Source organism: Vanacampus margaritifer, chromosome 3 (assembly GCF_051991255.1).
Source record: "Vanacampus margaritifer isolate UIUO_Vmar chromosome 3, RoL_Vmar_1.0, whole genome shotgun sequence".
NCBI lineage: Eukaryota > Metazoa > Chordata > Actinopteri > Syngnathiformes > Syngnathidae > Vanacampus > Vanacampus margaritifer.
In genome coordinates this window covers 4,417,696-4,444,931 of record NC_135434.1, presented here as the reverse complement: position 1 = coordinate 4,444,931, position 27,236 = coordinate 4,417,696, and the positions used below count along the sequence as shown (strand labels likewise).

Sequence of the window (27,236 nt, the reverse complement as noted above, 5' to 3'; positions counted from 1 at the left end):
CGAAATAATAAGTTTATGATTATTAATCTTAAGATTGAACAGTTTTTTGTTACTATTTAGCACACATTTTCTGTCTGGTCGTACATGAATAAAAACATTGAATTACCAATAGCCTATAAATATAAATATTTTTAATAATATTTAAAACATATTAGAATGGAGCTTGTAGCCTGTTTATTGCTTTTTAATCCAGTATAGTACAGATTTAACTTTTTAAGTACGGTACATTTTCAAGTGTAGTTCGGTTGCATTTAACTTTTATTTACACTAAAAATACATTAGCATTAAATGTTGATGAACTGTTTAAAAATATATATTGTTGTTTAACTTTTTTTGTGCAATACAGTGGAATTTAATAATTATGTATTATTATTTACCGATACAGTAATGCCGGCACAATGTCTTAGCTGCTTACCGGTAACTTTTTTTTAATACAGTACATTGATTGAGTACAGTTAAGTTGTATTAAACTTCGATCACAGTATAATATTTCCTTGGAATCTTTAAGGACTGTTTACATCAATTATACAATTATTTAACTTTCATTTACAATTCATTGTAATTAAATTATTATTCAAGTTAAAATTTTGTTCCCCCTATATTTAGGCACAGTGTTAATGTTCCAACTCTGCATAAATGTTGCTGACTTTTAATAATGAATTATTGCTGGTGAATTGCAAAATCTTCCTAAGTGATTTTTGTTGAAAAAAAAAAAAAGAGTACAGTTGCTTCAATTCATTCTTCTTCTTCTTCTTTTTCATAGTGTGACAACTTAAAAAACGATCAGTATATTAAATATGATAAGACCATACTTTACTGTATTTTTATGTTGGTAACTATGATGGTGAGACTGTCCTTCTGTCTGTATATTTTATTTATTTATTTATTTGAAATGAAAATAAGTTTGAAAACAACCACTGCTGCAGTATCATCAATAGGGGGCGCACTTGCCCCACCCCGAGAACAACCCTCAATTGGCGCTGTTGCGTCACTGCTACGCACATTCAAACGACAATTAAAAGTCATGCATACTAAGCACACAATTCACTAGAAACTACAAAAAAATGTTACCTTTCGTTCTTGCACGTGTTATTCTATAACAACATTAGCCAAAGTGGGTCAAGTTTATGTTATTAGTTATTAGTAGTAGGCTATATTCCATAACTTGCACGATCTTTGTTGTATAATTGAAGAGTCACATGTTGCCGTTTTGCTTCCATAAGTTGCGGGGCCGAGCCCGTGGCGCGCACGCTATGTAAATTTGGTGGCGCACGCCAAAGACGAGTAACAAATCAGGAATTTCCCTCCTGCCACTCCTGAGAGCGCAAGAGAGGACGAAAGTGAAGTAGTTCTCCTCAGAGAGGGACAGCTGAAGCGGGACCTTCTACTTTTCTGCTTCATTTGACTTTTAATCGGAAGGGAAGTTTTTTTTTTTGTTTTGTTTTTTCTGTCCTCAAAACGAGTCCGGAACCAGCAGTCTTGCACGCTGCCCTCTTTTTAGAAGATCATTTCATGGAAGTAACGGTCCAGCATGCGAGGACGACTTTTATGAGGAAAAGTTCCCTTTTTGACTTTTCCAAGCTTGGAGCTGTCGTGGATGTTGCAGGACTTTTGAACAGTTCGTCTGGAGAAAGATTTGGATTAAGTGCGCAAAACCAACGTTTTTGTGTGGAATATAAAAAGGAAAGGATGCTGCTGCTTGTACGATGGAAGTGAAGAACTTTCTTGCTTTTGTGTCGGTGGTTTGTCTCCTTTTAAACTTCGCTAAGACCCAAAAGCTGCGTCCCAAAGGCAGGAATGTTTGCAGAGCAGCTGGGTAAGAGCATCGGATCAACTTTTGCGTCATTTTAATGCTTCTGGTGCTTCTTTTGGACGTTTCTTTCCATTTTCTGCGCACTATTTCACTGTTCGAATACCCTGTCAGTTACAATGACCTCGGAAAAACACACTATTTGCACGCGTATATACTTTGTGACCTATATGGCCTCTCCTGCACATATGGCTCATTTAATTTTCTTGAACTCCCAACACGAGCGTTAGTGTGAGTTGAAACATTCACTCGTTTAAAATTCCGGTAATTGTTATATTTCATTCAAACAGCTTTATTTCGATTCGAGCAGTTTTTCCACAGTCCAGTTGATCGCTGCAGCAGGAGGAGGAGTCCATTTGGTTACAGTGGCGTTACAGATGTGTACATCTGTGTGTAGCAGTGTTTGCATTGCACTACAGGGGGCGCTGTTGTTAATTATAGGGATAGATAGATAGATAGATAGATAGATAGATAGATAGATAGATAGATAGATAGACAGGTAAGCTACCGATAGATAAGCTAGCTATAGATAGATGGATAGAGCTGAAATTTGAACGCAGACCGAATAACACATTTTTATGTTATGTTTATGTTAAGAAATTGTCATCTCCTGTATTTACATTTTAATTTGGATCTTCACCGAAAATCTATTTAATTCTTGTTCAGTACAGCAGATACCCCTCTACACATAATTAGCAAAGCGCAATCCTGTGAACTGAAGAACAAATCGATGAACAGCATTCAAAACCGTACGTCTAGCCCTAATGGCTAGCGAAGAGAAAAGGGCAAAAAATAAATTAATAGGCAGAAGTTGTGGGCCCAAGTTACCGGAAAGACAATTTGTAGTGACCTTTAAGGAAGTTCCTGGATGAAAGGCTGAAACGCTTACAAAAATATAAGTTCTTAAAAATACTTGTGGTCTTTTGAAAATGGTCAAAGTCACTCCCAAGTACTATTTTTATGCTGCAGCAGTGCTTGTGAACACACAATCGTTCTCCATGATCGTTGACAGGGATCGGCATTGTATTAAAAGGTCAGCAAGGGTCGACTCTGTACACACTGGCAGTAGCTTGTCATAAATTTGAGTGGTACAGTCGCACAAAATAAGATCAATCCAGCATCATGCATAATAAAGTTGGAAGTGCATCGTTCCAAAAACTCCTCCTTCATTGCAAGGGGAAGCATGCAGAGGTTGATCTTTACCACACGCCAATTTGTCAGAATACAAAAAAAAAAAAAACGGCGTCACTCCCTGCACGCTGACTCTGAAGCGAGCAGCCTTCCTCAAACACTTTGGGGGCAGATGATGTGTTGCAGAGGCCCCGCAAAGGTCACGGTCGTGGGAGGAAGAGGAGACAAATTTGTCCTTTCCTGACAGCCCAAAAAAAAAAGAAAAGAAGGCAAACTGTTATATATTTAGACTCCTTCACTGTTTTCCCTCCAAAAGGCCCAGAAAGGCTGATAAACGTAGAGAGAACTCCAGTAGTGAGGGTGTTTGAACGAGCTGTATTGGTGGGGCAGTGGGGTAAAAAATAACACAATATGACACAACACAACTTTTTGGGTTATTCATTTAACCCACAAAAAAATAATTAAAAAAATGGGGGTTTGCACAAAACAACCAAATTGTTAGGCTGTTTTGTGGGTTATTCATTTGACCCAACACTCTTAAAACTGCTGGGTCAAAAACAACCCAATTTGGGTAAAAATTTGGACCAACCCGCTAACTTGCGTCAATTTGACCCAACTTTCGTTTTTATACAAAGCAACCAATTTTGTCGGATAAAACAATATTACAAAACAACCAAAAGTTGGGTCAAATTGACCCAAGTTAGGGGAAGGTCCAAATTTTGATCTAGCATTTTTAAGCGTGAACCTTTTTGGTTAAATGAACCAAAAAGTGTTTTAAAAAATTTAATATATAGTTATAAATAAATAACCCAAAATTTTCTGGTCACTCCCTTTCTGACCCATATTAGATTTTTTTTTTTTTACTCAACTGTTTTTCTGAACAAAAGTGTTTTAAAAGTAATTTAAGCCAACTTTTTGGAAACTAACCCAAAAAGTTCTAGTTGCTCCCTTTTTGACACATATTGGGTTATTTTTGACTCAACTGTTTTTCGAACCAATAGTATTTTAAAGATAATTCATACCAACTTTTTGGAAAATAACCCAAAAAGTTCTGGTCGCTCCCTTTTTGACCCATATTGGGTTATTTTTGACTCAACTGTTTTTCGAACCAAAAAGTGTTTTAAAAATAATTTAAGCCAACTTTTTGGGTTAAACAAATAACCCCATAATGTGTGGTCGCTTCCTTTTTGACCCATATTGGGTTATTTTTTACCAAACTCTTTTTCGAGTGCATGATTCATATAATTAAGCCACCATGTGCTCAGCATGTGCACCACAGTGATAATGCCTTGACGTGTTTGATCTCCCCAGATGTGACCAACAGACTTGGGTGTGGTTGCAGCAACTTTGAAACGTCTGCATGTTTCACAGCAGGTGCCTCATTAGCCCCCTCCCTCTCTTATTTACACTTTGGGAAATCTTTTTCAGATCTCCGGGGTTGGTGTGCTGCAGCGGATGGGCTCAGCTAGGGGATGAGTGCCTCACACGTACGTACCACACGGCGCAATTCATTCATTCTTATCATATTTTCTGCTGAGGGCCACATACAGAATTTTTTTGTCCATGAAACTTACTATAACGTTTGCATTTATTTAACACAATCAACGATGTTTTCATCCGGGGCAAAGCAGTTAAACATATTTAAAGTACTTGTAAAGTGGAAAATGAATGTCTTCAAAAGAGAAAAGTGTTGTTGACGGCTTTGCCAAATTTGAATAATTAAAAAAAAAAAAAATTAAAGGACAAGTATATCAAATGAGACCTAACCGTTGTCTCCACACTCCACTGAAAAAATGAATGATACTGTTAGCAACTTTCTTATGCCAAAACATCCCAGCATGGCGGCTCTGGTTTTGTTATTGAAATATGCGGCGAGCCAACAAAAACGTGCAACGTGCTACAAATGACTTTGGACACCTCTGCCAATCATGCAATGCAGAACTGATGAATAATGCGGCCACTTGTCGTTTCCCCAAAGCTCTCTGTGAAGGCAACTTCACCTGCAAGGAAAACGAGGTGTGCGTCAGGCCGAACGAATGCCGCTGTCGCCATGGATACTTTGGAGCCAGCTGTGACACAAGTAAGGCACAATGCGTGACCTTGTAAACATGTTTTTATTTTTTAATTCAATACTGTGCAAAAGTCTTAAGCCACAATTAGCTTTTGATTTAATTTTTACACTGAAGCCAATCAACATGACTAGCTAGTTAGTTAGCTACTTATTTACTTACCTAATACAGTTATGCAATCAACTCTTAAAAAAGAGGCTTTGATCTGTTAATTGCCTCACCCAGAGTACTGTCAAAATAAGTATAAAACTAAGAGAATTGTGTATTTAAAACGACCACATAGCTTGGCATTAAGAACGTCGGATTAGCTTAATGCTAACAAAAAGTGAAAAAACAGCATAGACAGGCTAACAAATAGCGCCGATGTCGCAGTTTTACAACCCCAAGGTTGGCTGACAAAATAATACTCACAGGAATATACATCCTTGTATTGGTGCATCTTACAGAGTCAGTTGTGAAACTCTTCTTTTTATATGTCTCTCTGGATGATTTATACCGCCCCCATGTGGCCAAGGCACACACACCAGAAGGAGAAGCACAATGTCCATTGAATTGAAGCCCCCAAAGCATAAACTGTTTAACGCTTACATTCTGTGTAAAGTGGCGGTTGTGGCTCGGTTAGCAGAGCGAGTCATCCAGTGACCAAAAGGGTTGCCGGTTCGAGTCCGATTGTTCACAGTCAAAGTGGCCCTTGAGAAAGATATTGAACCCCAAGTTGCCCTGGAAATGAGAATCCGTATTCAGTTATCTTACCTGGTTAAAAAAGCAATGAATTATACTATATGTTTTCATAAAATACAATATTAACGTGTTTTTTTTTTTTGTTTTTTTTACATGGTTAAAACTTGGGCTTGGACTGATTGCATTTCCACAGATTTCAAAAGGGATGATTTCGCAGATTCTTCTTTTGCCCCGAATTTGACGTTGAAGTTGTCAACTGTGCCTCTTTTATGTCACTAAACAGAGTGTCCCGCCCAGTTTTGGGGTCCAGACTGCAAGGGTAAATGTAGCTGTCACCCGAACGGCCAGTGCGATGACTTAACCGGCAAGTGCACGTGCAACCACAACCGCTGGGGCCCCAACTGCGAGAACTCGTGCATGTGCCAAAAGGGCAAATGCGACCAGGACACGGGCTTCTGCACGTGCCACCCGGGGGTCTGGGGCCCTCAGTGCAACAACAACTGCTACTGCAGCGTCAACTCCATGTGCGACCCCATGACGGGACGCTGCCTGTGCAGCCCCGGCTGGACGGGGCGGAACTGCGCCATCCAGTGCAATTGCAACAACTCGCCGTGCGACCAGTTCACGCAGCGCTGCCAGTGCCGAGAAAGGATGTGGGGCCCCAGGTGCGACCGATACTGCCAGTGCATCCACGGCAAGTGCAACCTGGCGGACGGCTCGTGTACCTGCACGCCGGGCTACCGTGGCAAGTTTTGCAGAGAGTCGTGTCCTGCTGGTTTCTACGGGCAGAACTGCAAGAACAAGTAAGGAACGAAGGGAGTCAGAATGCCCTTATTGGAATGAAAGGCTTTCTTCCTCTATGGGATATGTCAAATACACATAAATCAAAGATAGCATTATACATCGACGTCACAATTTGGTCAATTTAATATTTTCTCACAAATCTCTACTGTTGGTCAGTCTACACCAATCGGTGTTATTTTTACAAACATGCCTTTTTTTTTTCTCCTGAAAAATTAGGATTTTGAAAGTATGAGGATTACACCCAATGCCAGTGAGATATATATATATGTATATAGTATACAGAGGTGGCCATTTTTGAAAATTGTGCTGGTCCCTGGGCACCCTTCCATCATCGTCGGTCCGTCATTTTCTTAAAGCAGAACCAAATTTTAGTCTTCAGTCCATGTTTTTTTTTAATTAATTTTAATTATTAATTTATATATATATATATATATATATATATATATATATATATGTGTGTGTATATGTAAATATATATATATATATATATATATGTATGTAAATATATGTCAATGAAAATAGACTTAGAATAAAGTGGCAGTTCTAATTCATACTGAACCAACTTTCCTTCATTCTGAGGTGTATCATGTTTAACAACATAAAAAAAAAAACTAGGCCATAGCAATAAAAAAAAACAATATAAAAATGGACAAAAATGTTCAGTTAAGTGCACCATGTAGGCAGTAAAGATATATTTGGTACTCTCCTTGCTAAGAGCCTTTACAAGATGCCTAAATTATACACTACATAAAGACACGGCTCTATAGCAGTGTAAAGATGTTTATAATTCATGATTTAAAAATAGTCATCCAATTACAGTTGAGTGCACAGTGGCAGCAGCAATGATAAAAGTTTTCGATGTTCTAAAAAGCATCAGCTAAATAGCATGTATACCGTGGAAGGTAGTAATAAAAAAGAGCAATGTAAAAAAATTTTTTTTACATATCTAAAAATAAGTTGCAGTACAAATACAGAGAAGTCGGAAGGTAAGGTAATGAAAAGAGCAATCTGAAAATAGACATGTCATTTAAAATATATATTGTGGTCCAAATACAGTAAAATACACGGTGGCAACAGCCAAGAGGCTAAATCAAGCGCAACGCGCCGTTTTACAATTGCTAAACGTTCACTTACCTTATGTGTTGCATGATTGCTCGCACTTTTATAGTTTCAATAAGATGTGATGATATACGCTGCAGCTGATCACCCCTAAAACAGACTTAATGGAGCCGCCGTAAAGATTTGGGAATTGGTGTTCACATTATCCCGTAACCATTAAGCCGAGACGTAAAAGCCATTTAAGCCTTAAGTGATTTACCTTTCATGGACTGCGCACCTCGCGCCGTTCAGACGCTATAAACCCAAAAGAGTAAAGTTACAATTCATTGTTATTCGGCCCATTAAACGATCATCAGGGCAACGCAGTTTTAAATCAACCTTGTGGCCCCTTGCATCATTATAACGACTTCACCGAGGAGGAATCAATTTGAAGAATTGTGCCACAGGTGCGGCCACTGCAAAGGCCAGCAGCCGTGCAAGGTGACGGAGGGACGCTGCGTCACGTGCGAAAGAGGCTGGAACGGGACGCGCTGCGACCAGCTCTGCGCCAAAGGCTTCTTCGGCGAAAACTGCCAGGAAGTGTGTCCCACCTGTAAGGACGGCCATCACTGTGACCACATTCTGGGCAAGTGCTCGCACTGTAACCCCGGCTGGATTGGGGACAGGTAGGGAAAGCTTGTCTCTTCATGTTCTCGGAAACTTGTCGTTTTTGTGGTTAAAGTTTGCCGTTTTGAACCCAAAAGTCAGCTGCGATCACTCCTGCCTGCGAAATTACCAACATCAGGTCTAACCTGCCTCCATGCAGAAATATGGCATGTGCCGCACAGAATTGATGAAAAAGTCGCCCTAAATATTATTGGTTTAAAGTTTTATTTTGGGGATTGTACAATCAATTAAAAATCACAAAGAAAGAAGTGATGATTATCTGTCGAGCAGGAATGAATCTTTTTAGCTGCCTGTTGTCCTTCCACCTCTGAAAAGCCTCTGAAATAGGGCTGGAGAGGGATGTTTTTGTTGGTCCCCCCCCAGAAGTGCTGATTCAACTCCTGTACTTGAGTCAAAGTTAAAACGTCTGAAATGTACTTGTAATTGGAATATTTTTTTTTTTTAAACAAAAAACAGTTCTGCAAACAAAATTGTTTACCTTCTATCTTAGATTGTGCTCAATTTGAGAAGAAGAAAACAAAAATCACATTACATGTAGCATGTTATTAAAAGCTAGCTAGCTAGCTTACTTGCATGCTAGGTACTTAATGCTATCAAAATGATCCCATAGCTTCGCGCAAGTTGTCAGCTGAAATAAAGGTAAATTAGCTAACGATAACGACTGAAAAAGTGCAACTTACTTGTAATTTTTACCATTTTTACATCCAGACTTAAACAGTGCTCAACTTGAGAAGCAGAAAAAAAATCACATTACATGTAGCATGTTATTAAAAGCTAGCTAGCTTACTTGCATGCTAGGTACTTAATGCTATCAAAATGATCCCATAGCTTCGCGCAAGTTGTCAACTGAAATAAAGGTAAATTAGCTAACGATAACGACTGAAAAAGTGCAACTTACTTGTAATTTTTTACCATTTTTACATCCAGACTTAAACAGTGCTCAACTTGAGAAGCAGAAAAAAAAATCACATTACATGTAGCATGTTGTTAAACACTAACTAGCTAACTTGCAAGCTAGCTACTTTATGCTATCAAAACGATCCCATAGCTTCGCGAAAGTTGTCAATCTATTGTGTTATTGTCATAGATTTTTTTTGACCCACTTAGCCATACAAAGAACATATATCTGTCTTTAAATGAATGATAAATTATAAAGTCGTCACAAATAAAAAATACTCAAGTGAAGTCCAGAGATCTGAAGAATGTGCTGTAGTACAGTGTCGCGATTTTAACTAGTAGCTGCATTAATGCCAGTGCACAGACTGCAATAACGCCTTGCGACTCACGCTGCTGAGCTCAATAATAAACCGCCATGGTTGCATTCTTCTTTTTTTGTGGTAGGTGCGAGGTGCGCTGCCCCAACGGCACGTACGGTGAGAATTGCGAGAACAACTGTAGTCACTGTTTCAATGGAAACTGCCACATCGTCACCGGAGAGTGCCTGTGTGACCCGGGATTCTACGGAACCTAGTAAGGTTTGAGAGAATTCTCAAGCATCTATCCAATCACACGGAGGCAATAACCAGTTCAATCTCGTAGGAATGGGCATTTGATGGAAAATGCATTTTGACTTCTTTTTTTTTTTTTAACCCACCTGTTAGGTTGAGAGGAACAGCAATAATGTCCCTGGGTCACTTTGACCCGAGTCATATTTATGCATCATAAATGAGTGTAATTCAAATTTCTTGGGAAGGGAAAAGATGTATCTGGGTCAAAATGACCCAGAGGCATGTTTAATTATACTGTACAAAAGTGTCAGAAACTTTTTTTTTTTGTATGTGGAAACACACTCACGAGTAAGAAAGATTTCAAAATTTCAACACTCGTGTCTCATTTGGTATGATTAGTTATAACATCCTGAGTCAAACTGACCCGGAGTCATGTGTAATTATCCAAAAGTGCCAGAAATATTTTTGTGTGTGTCTAGTCCTGCTCACTAACAAATCCTGTGGTTCTTTTTTTTTTTCTCAAAAAAATTTCAACAAATATTTTTTTTAAATCTCATAATAAACCATTTGAATCAATGTATTCTCTCACAGATCACACTTTAGGGATTATTATTTTTTTGAGTAACAAAAATGTGTAGAAAACTCATTTTGCATATGCTGCTTGAACATATGCATAAAGCTAGAAATAATTCCAAGAATTACAATTGAACATTATAAGACAATCCTAACGTGTTTATTTTGTAATTAAATCACTATTCTGTATTAATTGTAAAATACATAATGGGAAGAAGGAAAAACAATGTTGTCACAGGTGAGGCACTGCTTTTTACAAGTTTTTCTGACAAAAAATAAAATACAATAATATAGATACAAACCTGCAGTTAAAATGTTGGAAATGTAGCATTAAGATTAAAAAAAAGAAAAAGTTGCGGTTCTCACCCTGCTGTGTTTTCATGTTCGGTGCAGCTACATGCATTCAAATGAATTCCGCCCAGTCTGCCAAAGCTTTTTCATTTTCCCTTGCTGATGTGATTACAAATTGCTTGAATGTGATCTTGTAAAGTGAATCTTAACCCAAGCTCGTGTTTCCCTCCTCCACCAGCTGCAATATGAGCTGTCAACCCGGACAATACGGAGTGAACTGCAACCAAACCTGCCCCTGCCACGACAAGAACTGCGACCCCGTGTCCGGCGCCTGCTATCTTCGTAAGAAAATAGCATTTGTTTCCGACCTCAAAATGGGGAGCGCGTGTTTTTGCGATTGAGACGCAAAGCACATTTTCTTGGGCTGTCCAAAAAGCCATAAGCCGCTCTCGATCTCGCTGGCTCGTAAGTGACGAACCGTTGGCTGTACACGCAGTACCAACAAACAACTTGTGCAGCCTTGTGTGTGTAGAGGGAGACTTTACGCAGCAAAAGGCCTTGATAGCTTTTCCAGACGAGTGTCCCGGTGCGCTGCGTTTTCTTGGCGCCCTTCCCGTCCAGTCAGAGCGATAGGAAGGAAGGGGACGGGAGAAAACGGGGAAGAGGAAAGAAGAACGATGAGTGGGCTGTTTTGTAATTAGTCATGCTGGCAGCAGCCAGAGAGGACATTGTTGAAAAAGGTTCAAGTGTCCCAGCAGCCGGCTGGCGTTGATCAACTCAGACCTTGTGATGCCCTCAAGCCTCTTCCTGTCCTTTATTACCCGACTGTGAATAAGCATCGGTGACCACACGCCACAACAATTCATCTTGTTTTTATGAGACAGATAAAGGCCCGAGGGGCAGCGCAAGTTACCTGTTCAAGCTACAATACGGAACTTGATCTCAATCTGCACTGGCTTCTACTAGCTAGCAGAATGTCAACTCTGCCATTACCGTGGCCCTGCAAATGCTGTCTGTCAAGTACTGTTTGAATGTGCTGAGAGAAGCTTGTTGCACGATTAATCAAAAATCGATCGAACTTTCTCGTCCTTGTCGGGAGTCGAGACCAAAGAGCAATACGTTAAAGTAGTCAAGGCGAGACATAGCAAACGCATGAATTATGATCTGTGTCATTAGCATATACACAAGAGCCACGTATACATAAATAAAAAAATTAAAAAATAAAATAAAAAAATATATATATTTACTCAGTAATAACAGTGGCAAATTTATGATAAAAATACTCACAAATTTATGAAAAAAAAATTGAATGTTAGCAATATTATAAAGTGGCAAATTTATGAGAAAAAAATTCACACAAAAAAAATAAATATATATATATATATATATATATACTCAGTAATAACAAAGTGGCAAATTTATGAGAAAAATACTCACAAATTTATGAAAAAAACTTGAATGTTAGCAATATTATAAAGTGGCAAATTTATGAGAAAAAAAATTCACACAAAAAAACAAAAAAAAAAAATATATATATATATATATACTCAGTAATAACAAAGTGGCAAATTTCTGAGAAAAATACTCACAAATTTACGGGAAAAAAAAGTTTAATATTAGCCATATTATAAAGTGGCAAATTTATGAGGAAAAAAAATCACAGATTTACGAGAAATAAACTTGAACATTTACGAGAAATAAACTTGAATGTTTGCAACATCATAAAATGGCAAATTTGCGAGAAAAAAAACTCACAAATTTACGAGACAAAAAAACTTGAGTATTTGCAATATTATACAGTGTCAAATTTATGAGAAAAAAATCACAAATTTACGAGAAATAAACTTGAACATTTACGAGAAATAAACTTGAATGTTTGCAACATCATAAAATGGCAAATTTGCGAGAAAAAAAACTCACAAATTTACGAGACAAAAAAACTTGAGTATTTGCAATATTATAAAGTGTCAAATTTATGAGAAATAAACTTGAATATTTGCGCCATTAAAATTGGGCAAGTTTGTGAAATGATGACACGTTCGGGAAGGTGGCGGCAGCCCGTGTTGATGTCACATCACAGGCCGCGATGTTAGATTTACGTACAATATCACCAAGCGGGAAGGAAGCATGTAGATGCTAAACCATAGAGGGCCAAGTACGAATCCCTGCGGGACTCCACAAGTAACATTATAAAGCTCAGAAGTCGCATTGGCACGGGTTACACGGCGCGTCCTCGCTGAGAGATAAGAACTAAACCACGCAAGTGCTAAGCTTGAAATACCAATACATGTTTCCAGGCATTCTAATGGTATGTTATGACGAGCGTTGTCAAAGTCATCGCTAAGATCAAGTAATAATAATATTGATGAGGTGTCAGAATCCTTAGCTAGGAGAAGATCATTAGTCACTTTCGCCTCAGGGCCTTCTTAGTAGTAATCCTGACTGAAAAAGCAACATGTTTTTTTTTTCATGCGTTTCTGCAATTAATGGCAGCCTTGATACCGACCGACCTAGAATTATGATAGACTGCATCTTTATACCATACGAACTCAGAAGGGTCACATCTGAATTTGGGGCCTTACATTTATTTCAAGTATTTAGTGGATCTAACTTACGTATGTGTTGGGGATGTTGGAGGAAGCTGGAGTACCCTGAGGCCCAAAGTCAACGGTGAGAGACACGGGTAGTGTGTTTTTTTTTTTGTTTTTTTATTTAGGGCGACTCTATTTTTGTGTACCGCACCATCCAGAACTCCTTGCGTCTCCTGTTTTTGCAGAGCCGAACCAGCGGATGGGCGTGATCGCGGCCGGGACGCTGGTCTCCTTTTTGCTGATCGTCCTGCTCTCCCTGCTGTGCTGCTGCTGCCTCTGTCGACACAAAGACGACCACAAGTGAGTGGCGCGAAGTTTGTGTCTTCGGCTCAAGTTCGTGTCCCGGTAGCCTGAAAACAGTAACAAAAAAAAAACATAAAAAAAAAAAAAATGGATGCGGGGTTGTTACTGTCTCACCAGGTAGTAGCTTATTAGCGGGTAAATACATGCCAAATGCAAAGCAAGTGTTTTACGTGTTGATAATGCTGCGTCGGGAGCAAAATGAGCAAGCTTCAACGCAGGGGCCAAGTCTAATAAAGCCTCTTTTAAATGATTCATTTGGATTTCCATGCTGTCATCCTACCTCAGAGCTAACCCAGACCGCTCTTCCAACAGCAAAAAAGCCAAGCGGATCCTGTGTGGACGATTCAGCCGAATCAGCACTAAACTTCCCCGTATTCCACTGAGGAGACAGAAACTGCCAAAAGTAGTCGGTAAGCCCCAAAAACTTTCTTTCATATCCCACACTGAGCCGCCAGACGCTGTCTGTCTTTTTTTTTTCTTTTTTTGCAACTACTGTGCTAAAAACCACATCTTTTGGATCATTTGACTTTGTTCAAAAGTGAAGACTTCAATAGAAACAGAGTTTTAAATAAAGTGAGATGCAAGTTAAGATTTTAAAAATTCTTCTAACCCGCCTATATATATATATTCCAGTGATGATACAACGCTGGCGTCGGGCCGAAACCTCATAAGTCACAATTTGGTAAATTTACAGTAAGATTTTTTTTTTTAAAATCTATACTTTTGGTCAATTTACACGTGTGGGTGTTTTGTTAGTTTTTTTACGAATGATTGACCAATCTAAAATGTTGAAAATGGCTTGCTCTCTTTAGTGCCATTTTAATGGTTGAACATGGGTTCTCCTGATAAGTGGCCATTTTGGAGGTACAAGGTTTCATCGTATCAAGTCATTTTTTATTGGAGTGTGACGGTACATTTGAAAATTCGATGCAAACACATCTTTTAAATCAAAAGCATTTTTTTTTTCTATTCGGTTTTTCTTACACCCATATTAACTGTACAAATAAAGTTTTTTTTTTTTTTTTAACGTTTTAGCAATTATGGGATATAACGAGAGTCTTACTGCCAAACAACCTCAGGTGTATATTTTTTTTTTAGGAGTTGGAGAAAAAAAGTCAAATAAAAAGCCAAACACACACTCTGAGTTAATCCTCTGATGCCCGTTAAAACTGAGATTTCAATTTATATGTTGAGCAATAAACTGACGTCTATGGTGACGTCATGGCTAACGGTGCTTTTAAGTTACATTTTCTATGATCCAGGGATTGTTTGATTTCAGAGCTTAGTTGGAAATTCACATTTTCAACTGTACTGTAGTCAATGCTTGTATAACAAGATTGAATGCTCACCCACGTTACCAATTTTGGTTCCTAACGGGCGAATAGAGGGTCACGTGTTATTAGCATAGCCGCTACGTACAATGGCGCTCTTTGCTACCTTAGTTTGTGTCTTAGCTGATGATGATTGAGAAGTGAGCTAACTGCCAGACAAATATGGACTTTTAATTTAAAAGTTATTATTACTTACTTATTGTTCTTGGTGCCCTCCGACGGCCATGTGTTCGTGTTATTCCAGCCCCAAAGTTCCGCGCTCCCCCCCCCCCCCCCCCCCCCCGGTTTCTGTACTCCGCATCTGTATTTCACCGAGCGAAGGCTTTCTGGAGTTGAGGTGGAGCGTGTGTTATTAAAAGAAGGCCGGCGGTCGTCGCGCAAAGGTTGAGGCCCGCTGGCGCTGGTGCTGACAAACGAGTCATCAAAGGCTTCAGTGTTCGCGTGGACTCGTCGGGTCCAAGTGGAGGTCTCGTGGTCTGTGACGGATCCGTCTCCGACCTCGTTCTCGTATATTGTGGAAAGATGCTGATCTGTTCAACTCTAATGAGTAGTTTAGTCGAGCCGTTGTGCCAGAGGCAAGTTGAGTTTACCGTTGTATCTCGAGTGAATGGGCTTCGTAGTAGTCGTTGATTTGTTATTCTAATGTCTTTAGTCAAAAGCAGGGTTATTATTGTTTTGGAATTTTCAATTTAGTTAGTTTTTGTTTCGTTTTGAGTTTTGTTTTTTAAATTTAGTTCATTTTAATTAGTTTTCAGGGGGGGTTCAGTTAGTTTTTATTAGTTTTAGTTATTTAAAAAAATAATAATAATTTTAGTTTAGTTGTAGTTAGTTTTAGTATTAGTTTTTGTTTTAAAAAAAAGTGTATTAATAAATATATTTAATAAACACCTCCTATTTCACTTCTATGTGACATAATACCAAAAATAAATATACTTCAAATCACATTTAAAATCATACCCATGTATGCTCATGTTTTAATTACCAAAAGCTAAAACGAAGGTCATTTTTGCTATAATTATAGTTAGTTTTAGTTGGTTTGTAAACAGAAAATGTATTTTCAGTTAGTTTTCGTTCTTTAAAAAGCATTTTCGTTTTTATTTTATTTCGTTAACGAAAAAAATAATAGTAATAATTTTAGTTAACTAAAAATAACCTTGGTCAAAACTGACCATACTCAACAACTCTTATTTAGTCAATTAGGACAGTAGGACTAAGGAAAAAAATATATCTGGATTTGGATAAAGGTACAAATTTATAGTGACTGTTTTTGAGTCCCAATGGCATCATTGCAACGGTTGTCTCCACAGAATGGCCAAACAAACACAATAAAACATTTACTATTAACACTTGGTCTAATTTGCCCCTGTGCAGATTTAGACTTAAGACCGTGCTTCGCTCTTGCCATTGACGGCTAAAGATGTCAACTCTCTCTGTTAGCTGGAAGGCTGGCAGTAAATGCATTTTTCCACAAAATATTAGCCAAATTCCAGACTGTAGGACCTCAGCAGCATTTAGCGTCCTAACCTAAACCCATTTGGTCTTGTTTAAACTATATACAAACGGATACAAAAACTTGACACAATAAATAACGGCATTTGCCCGTTCACAACTCGTCGATCCATCAGCCGGAAAGTGGACGCAGCGCTTCCCTGACTGCGGCCTACATTTGATAGCGCGAAACCTCCAAGTGAGTGACGAAAGAGTTAAAAGACGGTGACCTGGTTTCTTTTCCAGGTCTGAGCGGCATGCGCTTCCTAAGTGATCCAGCTGATTATTTAAGCTCCAGTCTGACTCCATTGTGACCTTGTTCTGCGCCGAGACAGGCATGTCTTTGTCATCACTGTGTTGGATATCAAAACGCTTGTTTTTAGACGAGCGTGTCTCCTCCGCCATATAAGTCGGGAATAAGGAGTAGTCTGTTTTCGACAGAAAAAAAGAAAAAAATGCTATCTAGCGTTTACAGTGCAAATAAAGAAAAATGCACAGCCTCCATAAATGCTTCCAAATGCAACGATTATGGTTGAATGTAAGACTTTATTGTACTTCCTGGTTCGTCCTATGCATAATTTTGGGCCACAGAAGCGTGGCTGCCAGCATTTAGAAACTCTTGACTGAGGCTACGCAGTCCTGCACACACACACACGCACACACACACATTCCAGAGGGGGCCCGACGGGGCTGGAAACAGGAAGTGGTCAAATTTACCCCAGCCCGTGTCAGAGCTGTGATTTATCCCCGCCAGGGCCACTGGCAACAGATGTGGCAATGTAGAATGAAAACGGAATCGGGAGGGACGAGTGGCGACGCTACAGTGTGTCACCGAGCCCCCCCTTAGCCCCCCCTTCTGGCATCACGAAAGATGTGTGCGCTCTTTGGCATTCCGCTGGAAGCGTATTTACCCCACGCCCTCCAATTTCACGTCTGCGTAGCATTCCTCCCGTCCTTCTGCGTCCAAATGTTTCCTCACGGGTGAGTGCTTGAATGGAGAACCACCCGTTTTTGTTTTTTGTTTTTTTTTCTGCAGCTGGATTCATCCCAGGACACTTGACCGGGATTGCAGATGTGTGCGTTTGTAGCAACATTCCTTTTCACATTCGGCCCCTTAATTGCCCAATAAAATCAGGCGGAAAACATTCTCACACCCTTAAGACCTGCTCCCCCTTAAGAGACGATGCTCAGGTTGGACTGGAGTTGTTATGCTGTTGGAAAAAAAAAAAAAAGTCAGGAATATTTATATTCTAAACCCAGGATAAATAAAGCCTTGAAATCTCCAACTGGGGTGCACGAATGTAGCCGGGGCATCCACAACATAACTTTCAATAAATTATGTTGCGTCATTAAAAAAAAAAAAGTACATACCAAGAGTTGAACGCCTACAGCTTTTTTGTAATCGACTATAATGTGATGAAAATGAAGTTGAAGTCAATTCATCGATGACGTCGCTGTCATATTTTCAGCACAAAACCAAAATCCCTGGCATTTTTTCCCCCCATTTTTCGCGCTATGGACTATGCTATGCTACGCTATGCGCAGTTTCCCCCATAGACACATATCCAATGGGTCGTTATAGAGAGAAATGCTGAAATCATTTAAAAATATTACTCACCTTCCAGGCCACCAAAAAATTGAAAACTGTTTTACTCAATTTCACTTGTGCTTTTATTGTATTTCAGTATCGTATTTGCAAAAACCTATAGCATCAGTTGTTGTTTAATATCATGCAACCTCTACGATTAATAAAATTTCGTTAGCACGCAGTTGTTGTCTGTCCATACCAATCACCATTTGGCGACTTAAATGGAGTTTCACTTCACGCCGCCGCCTTCATTCCTTGCTATTTTTAACATTTTTAGACTTGCGGCAATCGGAATAGTTTAAGCTCGTGAGGCTAACCATTATGTCCTTCCACAACTTGTTTATTTTTGCACAAAAGCATGGCTATGCTACGCAGTGTTATAGTCCGGCAAATGAAAAGTCCTCCAATTAGAAGACTGGATGAAAAAAGACACGGGATTAGTGATTAGTCAACTTCAACAGTTAAACATCCATGTAGAGTAGTCGCCGACTAGTCGGCTAATTGGTTCAACTCCTAACTAACATAGCTAAGTATACTTACTAATCCCTACCTTAGTTTTGGGCCAATTAAAAACTCTGATATAACTGAGACATTTTATCACATAAATCAGTAAAAGGTATAATAATTATTTGTCATTTAACCCCTAAGAAGCCTTTTCTTCTTTGGAAAATTAAGAATTATACATTAAATGACTGCTATAAATTCACTGAACACCAAAATATATGTTTTTTCAATTTTAACCCTTTTTTTGAACTAGCTCAGAGTTGCTAATTTATCAAAATATATATATGAAACATACTCCTAGGCATTCTGCAACATGATATGAAATAGATTCATTAAAAAAACACAATTTTACCATCTGATGGTTTGCTGAGAAGATGGTTTTGTTTGGATTGATTTCCAGCTCAACAAAACAGCATGTTTGTTGCCAGCCATCTTGTCACCACCACTCTGGCTCATGTAAGTGCAATATTCATCCACTAGATGGCCCCATGCAGGGGTCAGAAGTGGCACTCTGGACTTTTGAAGTTAAATTTGTAAAAAAAAAAAAAAGTCTTTGTTATTTGAGTAGCAGAATTTTTAGGGGCCAAATTTGACCCCGTGGGTTCTCCAGGGTTAAAGATACACATGGTAGTTGTGTTTAGAAAGAAAACCGGATTCTAGACCCAAAAAGTTAGCATGCCCCCATGTTATAACTCCAGCTTTAACTCCAAGTCTGTAAAACGGACCCCTTCCTTCCCCCACCGAGCAAAACTGTGTGGTTGAGCCCGCAGCTGCGACGTGTCAGTAATGCCCTTTAGTGTGGACAAGCATCCCAACGGTGTCCAGTCTGCAGAATAATCCGCCCCTCAGGACCCATGAGGGCGTGCACGTGCTTATTTTAAGAGCAGCAGTTGTCGATCACGTTGCAAATTGTCCATGTGTTGTCTTGTTGACTAACATAACTGCGGTGCTTGCGGAGAGGAGCTGCTTGGCATTCCAAAGCTCCTACAAATGATGACCCTGAACAAGGAATCTCTCACATTCATCCCGCTTAGCTCGCAAATGAGTACACACAAAGTCCCTGCAACACAAGCAAACAACACATTTGACATGCTTGTGTTGACCTGAGACTTGGAAAAAAGGAACATAAGAATGTCACGTTTTTTTGAAGGAAACAAGAAAGTACCGCTTTTCCTCAAAAAGTGGCCCCTACTCAAATAGATGTCTCTGTTAATTGTAGAGTGAGTTGTACATTTGTGTAAACATAATTTAATCAATTATATGAATGATTAAAAAAAAAACGTTTCGGCTTCAAAATCGCGATGAGAGGTGCTAGCCACTAGCTAGCTAACAAGCTAACAACCCCGTGGGGCTCCAAATGGTCGGCCGAGGGGCGGCGGGTTTGTCTGTGGTGTCACTTCCTCTCTTGTGAATTTAAATAAAACCACCAAGCTGGTCCGTAAATTGTGAAATACCGGAAAGATATATTTTTGGAGGTAAAACATCGCTAGCTAGCTAACTGCACAGTAGCTAACTGTACGTGTTGAGATACACTCATGCCAATTGTCCAAGTCCTGAGAGGACGAAAAATGAGAAAAGGTGAAAAATAGATGAACTGTACTTCTCCACAACTGAGCACAATAAAGTTTTCATCAGTTAGCCTCAAACATGTATGATGAATTTTGAAAACAAATCTATCATGTGACTTTGCGAGATCTTTCAAACTGAATCCAAGTGGTCATGCCAAGTTAACACTCAGTACAGTTTAGATGACGACTGCCAACGTATGCATGATTTATGACGGCCTTTTTTTTAACTTTCGAGGCGTATCTTTCCCGAAAAAATGAGGTCAAAATTCAAAATTGCATGACCTCACAGGGGTTCAGCTTCATAAATTCCACTGTAAAGACACACATTAACAATAAAACTGACATCTGCGATTGATATTTTCTTCAAAGGAGTAACGTATTCTTTGTAGTGGCCTACAATTTGGAGGGTTCGAAGAGTGTTGTCTTTGTGTTATTGGCGGCACATTTCAGTCTGGCTGTCGTAGTTGATTCGTAGTCATCGGCCAACTTACGGATGGCATGTGGCATCGATCACAGTGAAAAACACCAAATCCTGAAAATCACACTCGCTTTGTTAACTGACATGTAAAACCAATCCTCAAGTCGGCTTCCTACCACTCGGCCGCCGCTGGGAGAGCAGACTGTTGTTCTTGTAACGTGGTAGGATACCCTCTCGCTGACCTCCGGGCTTCTGCGTTTGTTTTGTGTTCCCAGTAGCCCACCACGACCCCGAGCACAACTTCAACTGCAGCTTCATCGAGCCCCCCTCCGTGGCCGAGCAGCCCTCCCCCTCCTCCTGGTCCTCCCAGGAGTCCTTCTCCTCTTTTGAGAGCGGCGACGAGGGCCCGGTTTACTGCGTGCCCCACGAAGGTGAGTCATCACGGGGAATAAATAAACAAATTATGTATACATGCCCGATGTGTTGTTGGCATGAGAAGCTCACATTCGCACACGCTGCTGACACACGAGGTTTGCGAAGATCCCCCGATTGTGTGACTCACTCACGTCTGCAAATCTCATTATGTGAGCCGTGCCTCTCATCATGTGCCATCTGTGTCTTACTTTGAGAGCAAAAGGAGTCTAAACAGGAAACAGTATGGTCAAGTCAGCATGTGGCTCAAATCCAAAGTGTACTTCTTGATGTTTGACGGAAGAAGAAAAAAACAAAACACTTTCCATCGCTTTCTATGCAGGAAGTACTGGATTTGTTGGATTTAGCGCGCTCTAGTTTTCTGATTCTTTCCAACATAAAGGGAATTAGAAGACTGATAATATCTACCGGGTCAAATTTCTTCCAACTCTCATGTGTGTGTCTGCATAGAAATCGTTGTTTGAATGTGTTGATGACGAGAATGTCGCCAAACAGGATTTACCAGATCCAAATACAGTACGTAAAAATACATTTAAAAGAACATAATTACTTCAGAAAATCACTTTTTTTTTTTGCAATATGTACAGGGTTAGGGAAAGGCCAGTTATTGGCGCTGATATTCAGTGTTGGAGCCACATTGCTTTGTTTATTTACATCGTAAGCAGGTACATTCAGTATTGGCCTTTTTTTTTTTTAATCTGGCGGCCGATAAAAGATCCATTTAAAACTGTGTTTACTCCAGGGGGAACTATTTATTTATTATTATCGGTTGCAAATACCGGTTAGCCGCCTCCTTGACTACTAATAATCGTTAAAACACCATATCGATCTTTATGTAACAATAAGCACCCTCCAAACGTTGTGCCATTAAAGACTAACTGCTATTTTATGATTTGGGGGCCCGTGAAAAAATAGCCCTTTGAGGCCCACCGGCCTCACTGCCACAAATTCTGTTGTCAAGGCAAAATACCACGCAATCCTCCAGAGACTGTGGGCGTGCCATAGGAGCTATCTGATTGGACACTTTGTAAATTCCTGGTAAAGCCATGACATCATTGGCATTTAACTGTAGTATAATTGCTTTGCCCATCATCAAGCTTTTAATTTGCGTTTGATGAGGTGTCGTCCCTTGAGAAATGACGCTCCCTTAAAAGCAAGCGTCAGAATCAGACATTGAGAGCAAGATCAAGGCACTGAATCCACTCGGAAATATCTCTTAAGTCACATCATTTCCCATATAAACTATTATTATAATTTCTCATCTGATCGCCGATGTTTTTGATTAGTAATGCAAATTCCTGTTGATGTGCCGCAGAATCTGTGAATGAAAGCAAGGAAAAACACAGCCACAGTCCGGAAACCGAGAAACCAGAATCTGCCCCCACTGATGACGACGCAGGAGAGTACACCTCCCTAAAGGACACCAGTGTCATGAAACCAGAGGGCGCTGATCAACCTGCGATGAAGTCCTCGGACAGCGAAGGCTCTACCAGCGGTTCCGAGTACGCAGCTGCAACTCTTTACGCCCGTATTGCCCGCCTCTCCAAGCAGTCCAAGGAGGAAGAAAACAGCGGCAAAGACGGCGAACTACCAAACCCAGAGTACAAGCGCAACGGAAAACCACCGCCGTCACCTGGGAGGCCCAAGCCGCGACCGCCGGACCCTTCGACCAAGCCCAAGGTATCGTGGCTCCACGGAAGCCATCCGCAGCCGGACCAACAAGGGCAGGCTGGCGTGAAATCACTTGCCGTTCCCAAAGAGAAAAAGCGTAGCTCCAGTGACGTCTCAGCCAAGAGTGAGAAGAACAAAGATCAGCAAAAGAAGCAGGAGGCTGACACCGACGGCTCACCCAGCAAACACAAACCTCTGCGAGGCAAGAAGTCTGCGGATGAGCACAGCAGCGCCGGTCACATGGAGCACATCAACGGCGTGGTTCAGAACGCCCTCAGGAAGATCAGCAACTTCCACGGCTCTTCGTCCGAGAAGAAGAGCGCCGATACTTCCAAGGAGGCCCCCAAGGAACCCCCAAAAAGCCCCAAGCTCATCCATCCCCACATGAACTCTGAGGCCGCCACCCTCCTCGCTGCTCAGCTCAAGGAGAAAACCCAAAGCATCAACAGGAACGAGGGAACGGGCCTGACCAAGACCAACGGACTATCCACGCCCAAGGGAACCCGGGAGAGGCCCACGCCTCCGCAGAAAGCCAAGCGGACCCCCTCCGGCGGCTTGAGCCAGCAGGGATCCACTAAGCCTCTGCTTCCCACCTCCGGCAGCCTCCAGAAGATGGTGGCGCCCGTCACCACCGACCACGGGACCCCTGAAGCCAAGAGCCCGGAAAAGCAGGACTTGAACGGCTCGAGGACGGGGGACCTGGCGGCGGATGCCACACCAAAGAAGACTCCCATTAAAAAGCCTCCGAGGAAGAAAGGCAAAGAGGCTACTTTGGATCCGCCGGAGAGCAAAACACCGCAGCAAAAGACAGCCATCATGCCGCCGCAGATAGTCAAGTAAGTGCGTAACGTTTGTATGTAGAGAGACTCAAAATGGATTTGTTGCAAACTGACACCAGGGCCTACCAAAAGTGAAGAATGTTTTAAGCCAGAGATCATCAGACGGTCTCATATCGACGCGCATCCCGTCATCTGTATCACTTTCAAATCACAATTAATGCTGCATTCAAGAAACCCGTGCAAACTTGGTCCCATCTCATTCAAGTCAAACAAAAACAAAAAAAACTTGTCGACTGTGATCAACTAGTATTGCTTGTAGTGCATTTTCTCCTATAAAAGATGATAGGGTGCGATACGGTGCCATTCCAGAGATCCCTGGTCCAAATTGACCTTACCATAAACCACGGCCCCCGCATGACCTTGTAAACCAAAACGTCATGTCTGCGTCGGCACGTGAGTTTTGCGATGCCTTGCGTGATTATCCAAAAACAAGGAAAAAATTATAAAAATGGTTCAACGCTATAGTCGCGACTTGTGTAAGAGTGATAACCGTCATCCCGATCGACTAACCGCCGTCCTGCTGTAGTCGCGACTTGTGTAAGAGTGATAACCGTGTCCGGTTTATTCCCTAAACCCTTAAACAACTACGAAGAATGTCTGCACGAGATCAAACGTTGTGGAAGAGCACGTGACCAGTTGAATCGTTCGTCACTGGCCCGCAAACCAGCTCTGAACCAACAGCGCCTCTGCTGGTTGGAGTCTGGTAGTGCAAGTACATTTTTCTATTATTCTTCGCCATCCAATGTATGGATTCTTCTCAAATTCAACTCAAGTTACGATCTGATGCACCTTTTCCTGGTTTGGAGTTGAGAAATGTGCGACTTCCTAGTTTTCTGGAATGCAGCATTAGTCAAACGAGCAGCTCTGCAGTTGATCATTCCGTTTATAAATACTCTTCACAGGTACTAAACATTCCTTCGAAGATTATAAACTATTCTCACATTTCTGTGGACCAGCATACACCTTTTTTTTTTTATACCTTTTATAGCCAACTAAATGATATTTTACAGATGGGGTCAGCAGTTTGCGAAATTAAGACGTAGATTTGTGTACTTGTCCGGAATTTACAGTCATGTTTGCCGTTTCGACGCTCACGTCTTATAAACAGAAAGCCCGGCATGCTTTCTTTGTTATGTATAGTGTTTCACTTGTTGCTAACTGTGAAAACACGTCCAAGCCAGTTAGAAGACGCTCCAAGTTTACAAAGTGGTCAGCAGATTTTCTCCATTGTGAGTGTCTGGACATGCAACCCATCAGCAGAATGTTGCTCTCGGGTCCGAAATCCACTTTTGAAGATGAGAAAACCCTAAGCCACCGTTGGCTTGTGTGAACTTTTCATCGTGCTTATAAAACACTTTAAAGCGTCCATTTTCCCAAACCACAGTCATGTGGAGTTCGCGCAAGCTGCATTTAATAAAGCATAACCTCAGCCGAATGTTTTGTCTACCAACGCATGTGTCAAGTAACGACCGCTCTCTCCGAAAACAGATCAATGAATGTGATGAGGAGCTTTTTGTCGCGCCGGTCAGGTTATAATAAAGATCTTTAAAAAGAATCCAGGATCATTTTGCTATGAAATGCTGAGGAAACAAGCTGCTTTTGGAGGGTGACGGTAGCGTGTTGACGTGAGCCTCGACTGTGGATCAGTTTAAGCGATATTAGCTTGTTAGCTAGCTAGTCTGCATTGTTTGTGTCGCTTTGAAGCAAAAGGCGGACTCGCAGGTACTTCAACTGGAACCATTTGTTTTTCAAGAGGAAACGGTTCTTTGTTCAGGGTGTTGTTGGATATCCACGTTGGAAGTTTGTCATTTTTAAGGTACAAGTTCTTATGTTACTTTTGCAGCTTTTTCAACGTGTATACTTTGTGTACTTTCAATTTGTTATCTTTGTAAGCTGTGCTTATATGACCTTTGGTGGTTTTCTTTGTGTGTGTGTGTCAATGAGCTGGCTTTCATGTTGTATGTTACGAAGGAGTATGAGGGCCACACTGTAAAGAATCATTGTGAAATACGAGGAAAAGTAGCCACACAAACTTCAAGGTCTGAGACTCAGGGTTATGATAGTTTGGGATTTTTTTTTTATTGTAGCTAGTTTTGATTTCATTTCGATTTATATTCAGTTAGATTTTTTTCTTTTAATTATTCACTTTAGTTTTTATTAGTTTTAGTATTAGTTTTAGCTTTAGTTTTAGTTTTAGCTTCTTCTTTTTATTATATGGTGTATTCGTTAGATACCAAAAAAAATTACAGCGTAATACAGGAAAGGAAAGTACGATTCTCATTTGGAAGGATGTACAACAATACCAAAATGCATTTCAACTGAATCTAAAAAAAAATCATGTAAGATATTAATTGACAAAAATGAAATAAATTGACATTTTCACCATAATTATAGTTTTATGAAGTTTTCGTTTTCTTAAAAGCATTTCTTTATTTTCTTTCGTCAATTAAATAATTTTTACATTTTTCATTTGATATTTTGTTTGTTGTCATGAACTATAATAACCTTGCAAAGACTAACCGCTGCCGTCTTTCCTGACAGATTCATCGTGTAATGTTTGTTCGATATCGTTCAAACAATTCACGTTGATGAAAACCGACAAAAGAGTTGATTTCGGTGTTTCGTTCTTTCTCAGGAACATGCAAACGTTTGCACAATCACATTTGATCACATTTCATCGTTTGGCAAACATTTTGCATCGTTTTCCCACAATTTAAAAGTTCCTAGATGTTAAAAAAAAAAATTGTTTTTGGGAAGCTAATGTTAGCTGATATATGCGTCCAACAAAACTCACTGCAGCTCTGCTTACCTTTTCGCCTTTGATGTACTTTGACCACTCCGCGTCCAGACTGCAAATAAACGCCGCTTCCCTAAAGCTACACCTGATTCACAATTCAACCTTTTCTTTACAGTGTTGACCTAATACTCCTTTGTATTTTTATTTTTATTTACTTTTTTTAAATTCCATCCTGTAAAGTTCACAATGTTGTTCTCTGTTGATGTTATTGTTTGTGCAACACTTAACTGCATGATGCAGAGTACAATTACATGGCATTAACAGCTGCGCAGGAAAAGTGTAAGCCCCCACGTTGCCCTTTTCCATACAATGAACTCATTACAGAAATGATTGTACTATACGATGATACCACTGACCAAAACATTGCATACGACAAACCGTGACGTGGCAATTTTTCAATCCAACTGGACCCTGCCTGTTTTTTGACAGGCTTGCATTTGTGTACAGAAGGGCTCAAATTGCTGCAACACTGTTAGCAGCTGTAAACTGTTTTTTTTTTTTGTTTTGTTTTTTGAGTGTCCTTTGTGGTTTGTTTTTAAGCATATTTGTGTATGGTCATTATGGTCTCATTTACTTACCTGGAATAAAAAGCAAAAGCAAAACAATGTCACTTATTGTGAGACCACAAATCTCCATTTTGTGTTACAGTTTCAATAACTGCCTATCGAATCAGTTTGTAATCGCCAGATCATTTATTGTGGGCCTTCTCATGTGACCCACATTCAGCTTCGAGACGGCTATTATTACAAACAACACTCCGCTAGAACATCTGTGCTGTGGGAAAAGAAAGTACATATTGACTCATAATCTAATAAACCTCCAATTTTCTTTTATCCTTGATATGTGACCCTTTCCTGTGGGTCTGGGCCACGGGGTCCCGGGGTCGGCGGCGGCGGCCCTTCAAAAGAGGCCGAGGAGACCAGGGGACTGTTAGTTTGGATCACTCCGGACTGGGGGACAAGAGCTCTTTTCACAGTGGAAACAGTGGAAAGTCTGTAATGGGACGCAATCACGCGCAGCGTATGTCCTGCTTAGAGGCGCGTAGTCAAGGCTGTGAAGACACCGAAGGAAGAGGATGCACATAAGAATGGATGGGAGAGGTCATGTGCTCGCTAATTACAGCCAGAAGGCAAAGCGGGCAAAGCGCTGGGTTTTTCTTTTAATTTGCAATTTT

At 40.4% G+C, this 27,236-nt stretch overlaps 1 protein-coding gene across 1 annotated transcript; it reads left to right on the top strand.

Moving 5' to 3' along the window:
- The first annotated feature begins 1,284 nt into the window (after positions 1-1,284).
- Positions 1,285-26,652, top strand: scarf2 (scavenger receptor class F, member 2). The gene is made up of 11 exons (XM_077561707.1): positions 1,285-1,816; positions 4,370-4,428; positions 4,920-5,021; positions 5,975-6,494; positions 8,001-8,219; positions 9,562-9,690; positions 10,771-10,874; positions 13,309-13,423; positions 13,739-13,836; positions 20,599-20,754; positions 22,071-26,652. Exons 1-11 carry the CDS (start codon positions 1,707-1,709, stop codon positions 23,264-23,266), a joined length of 2,808 nt encoding a protein of 935 aa, XP_077417833.1. The 5' UTR covers positions 1,285-1,706; the 3' UTR covers positions 23,267-26,652.
- The last annotated feature ends 584 nt before the right edge of the window (positions 26,653-27,236 follow it).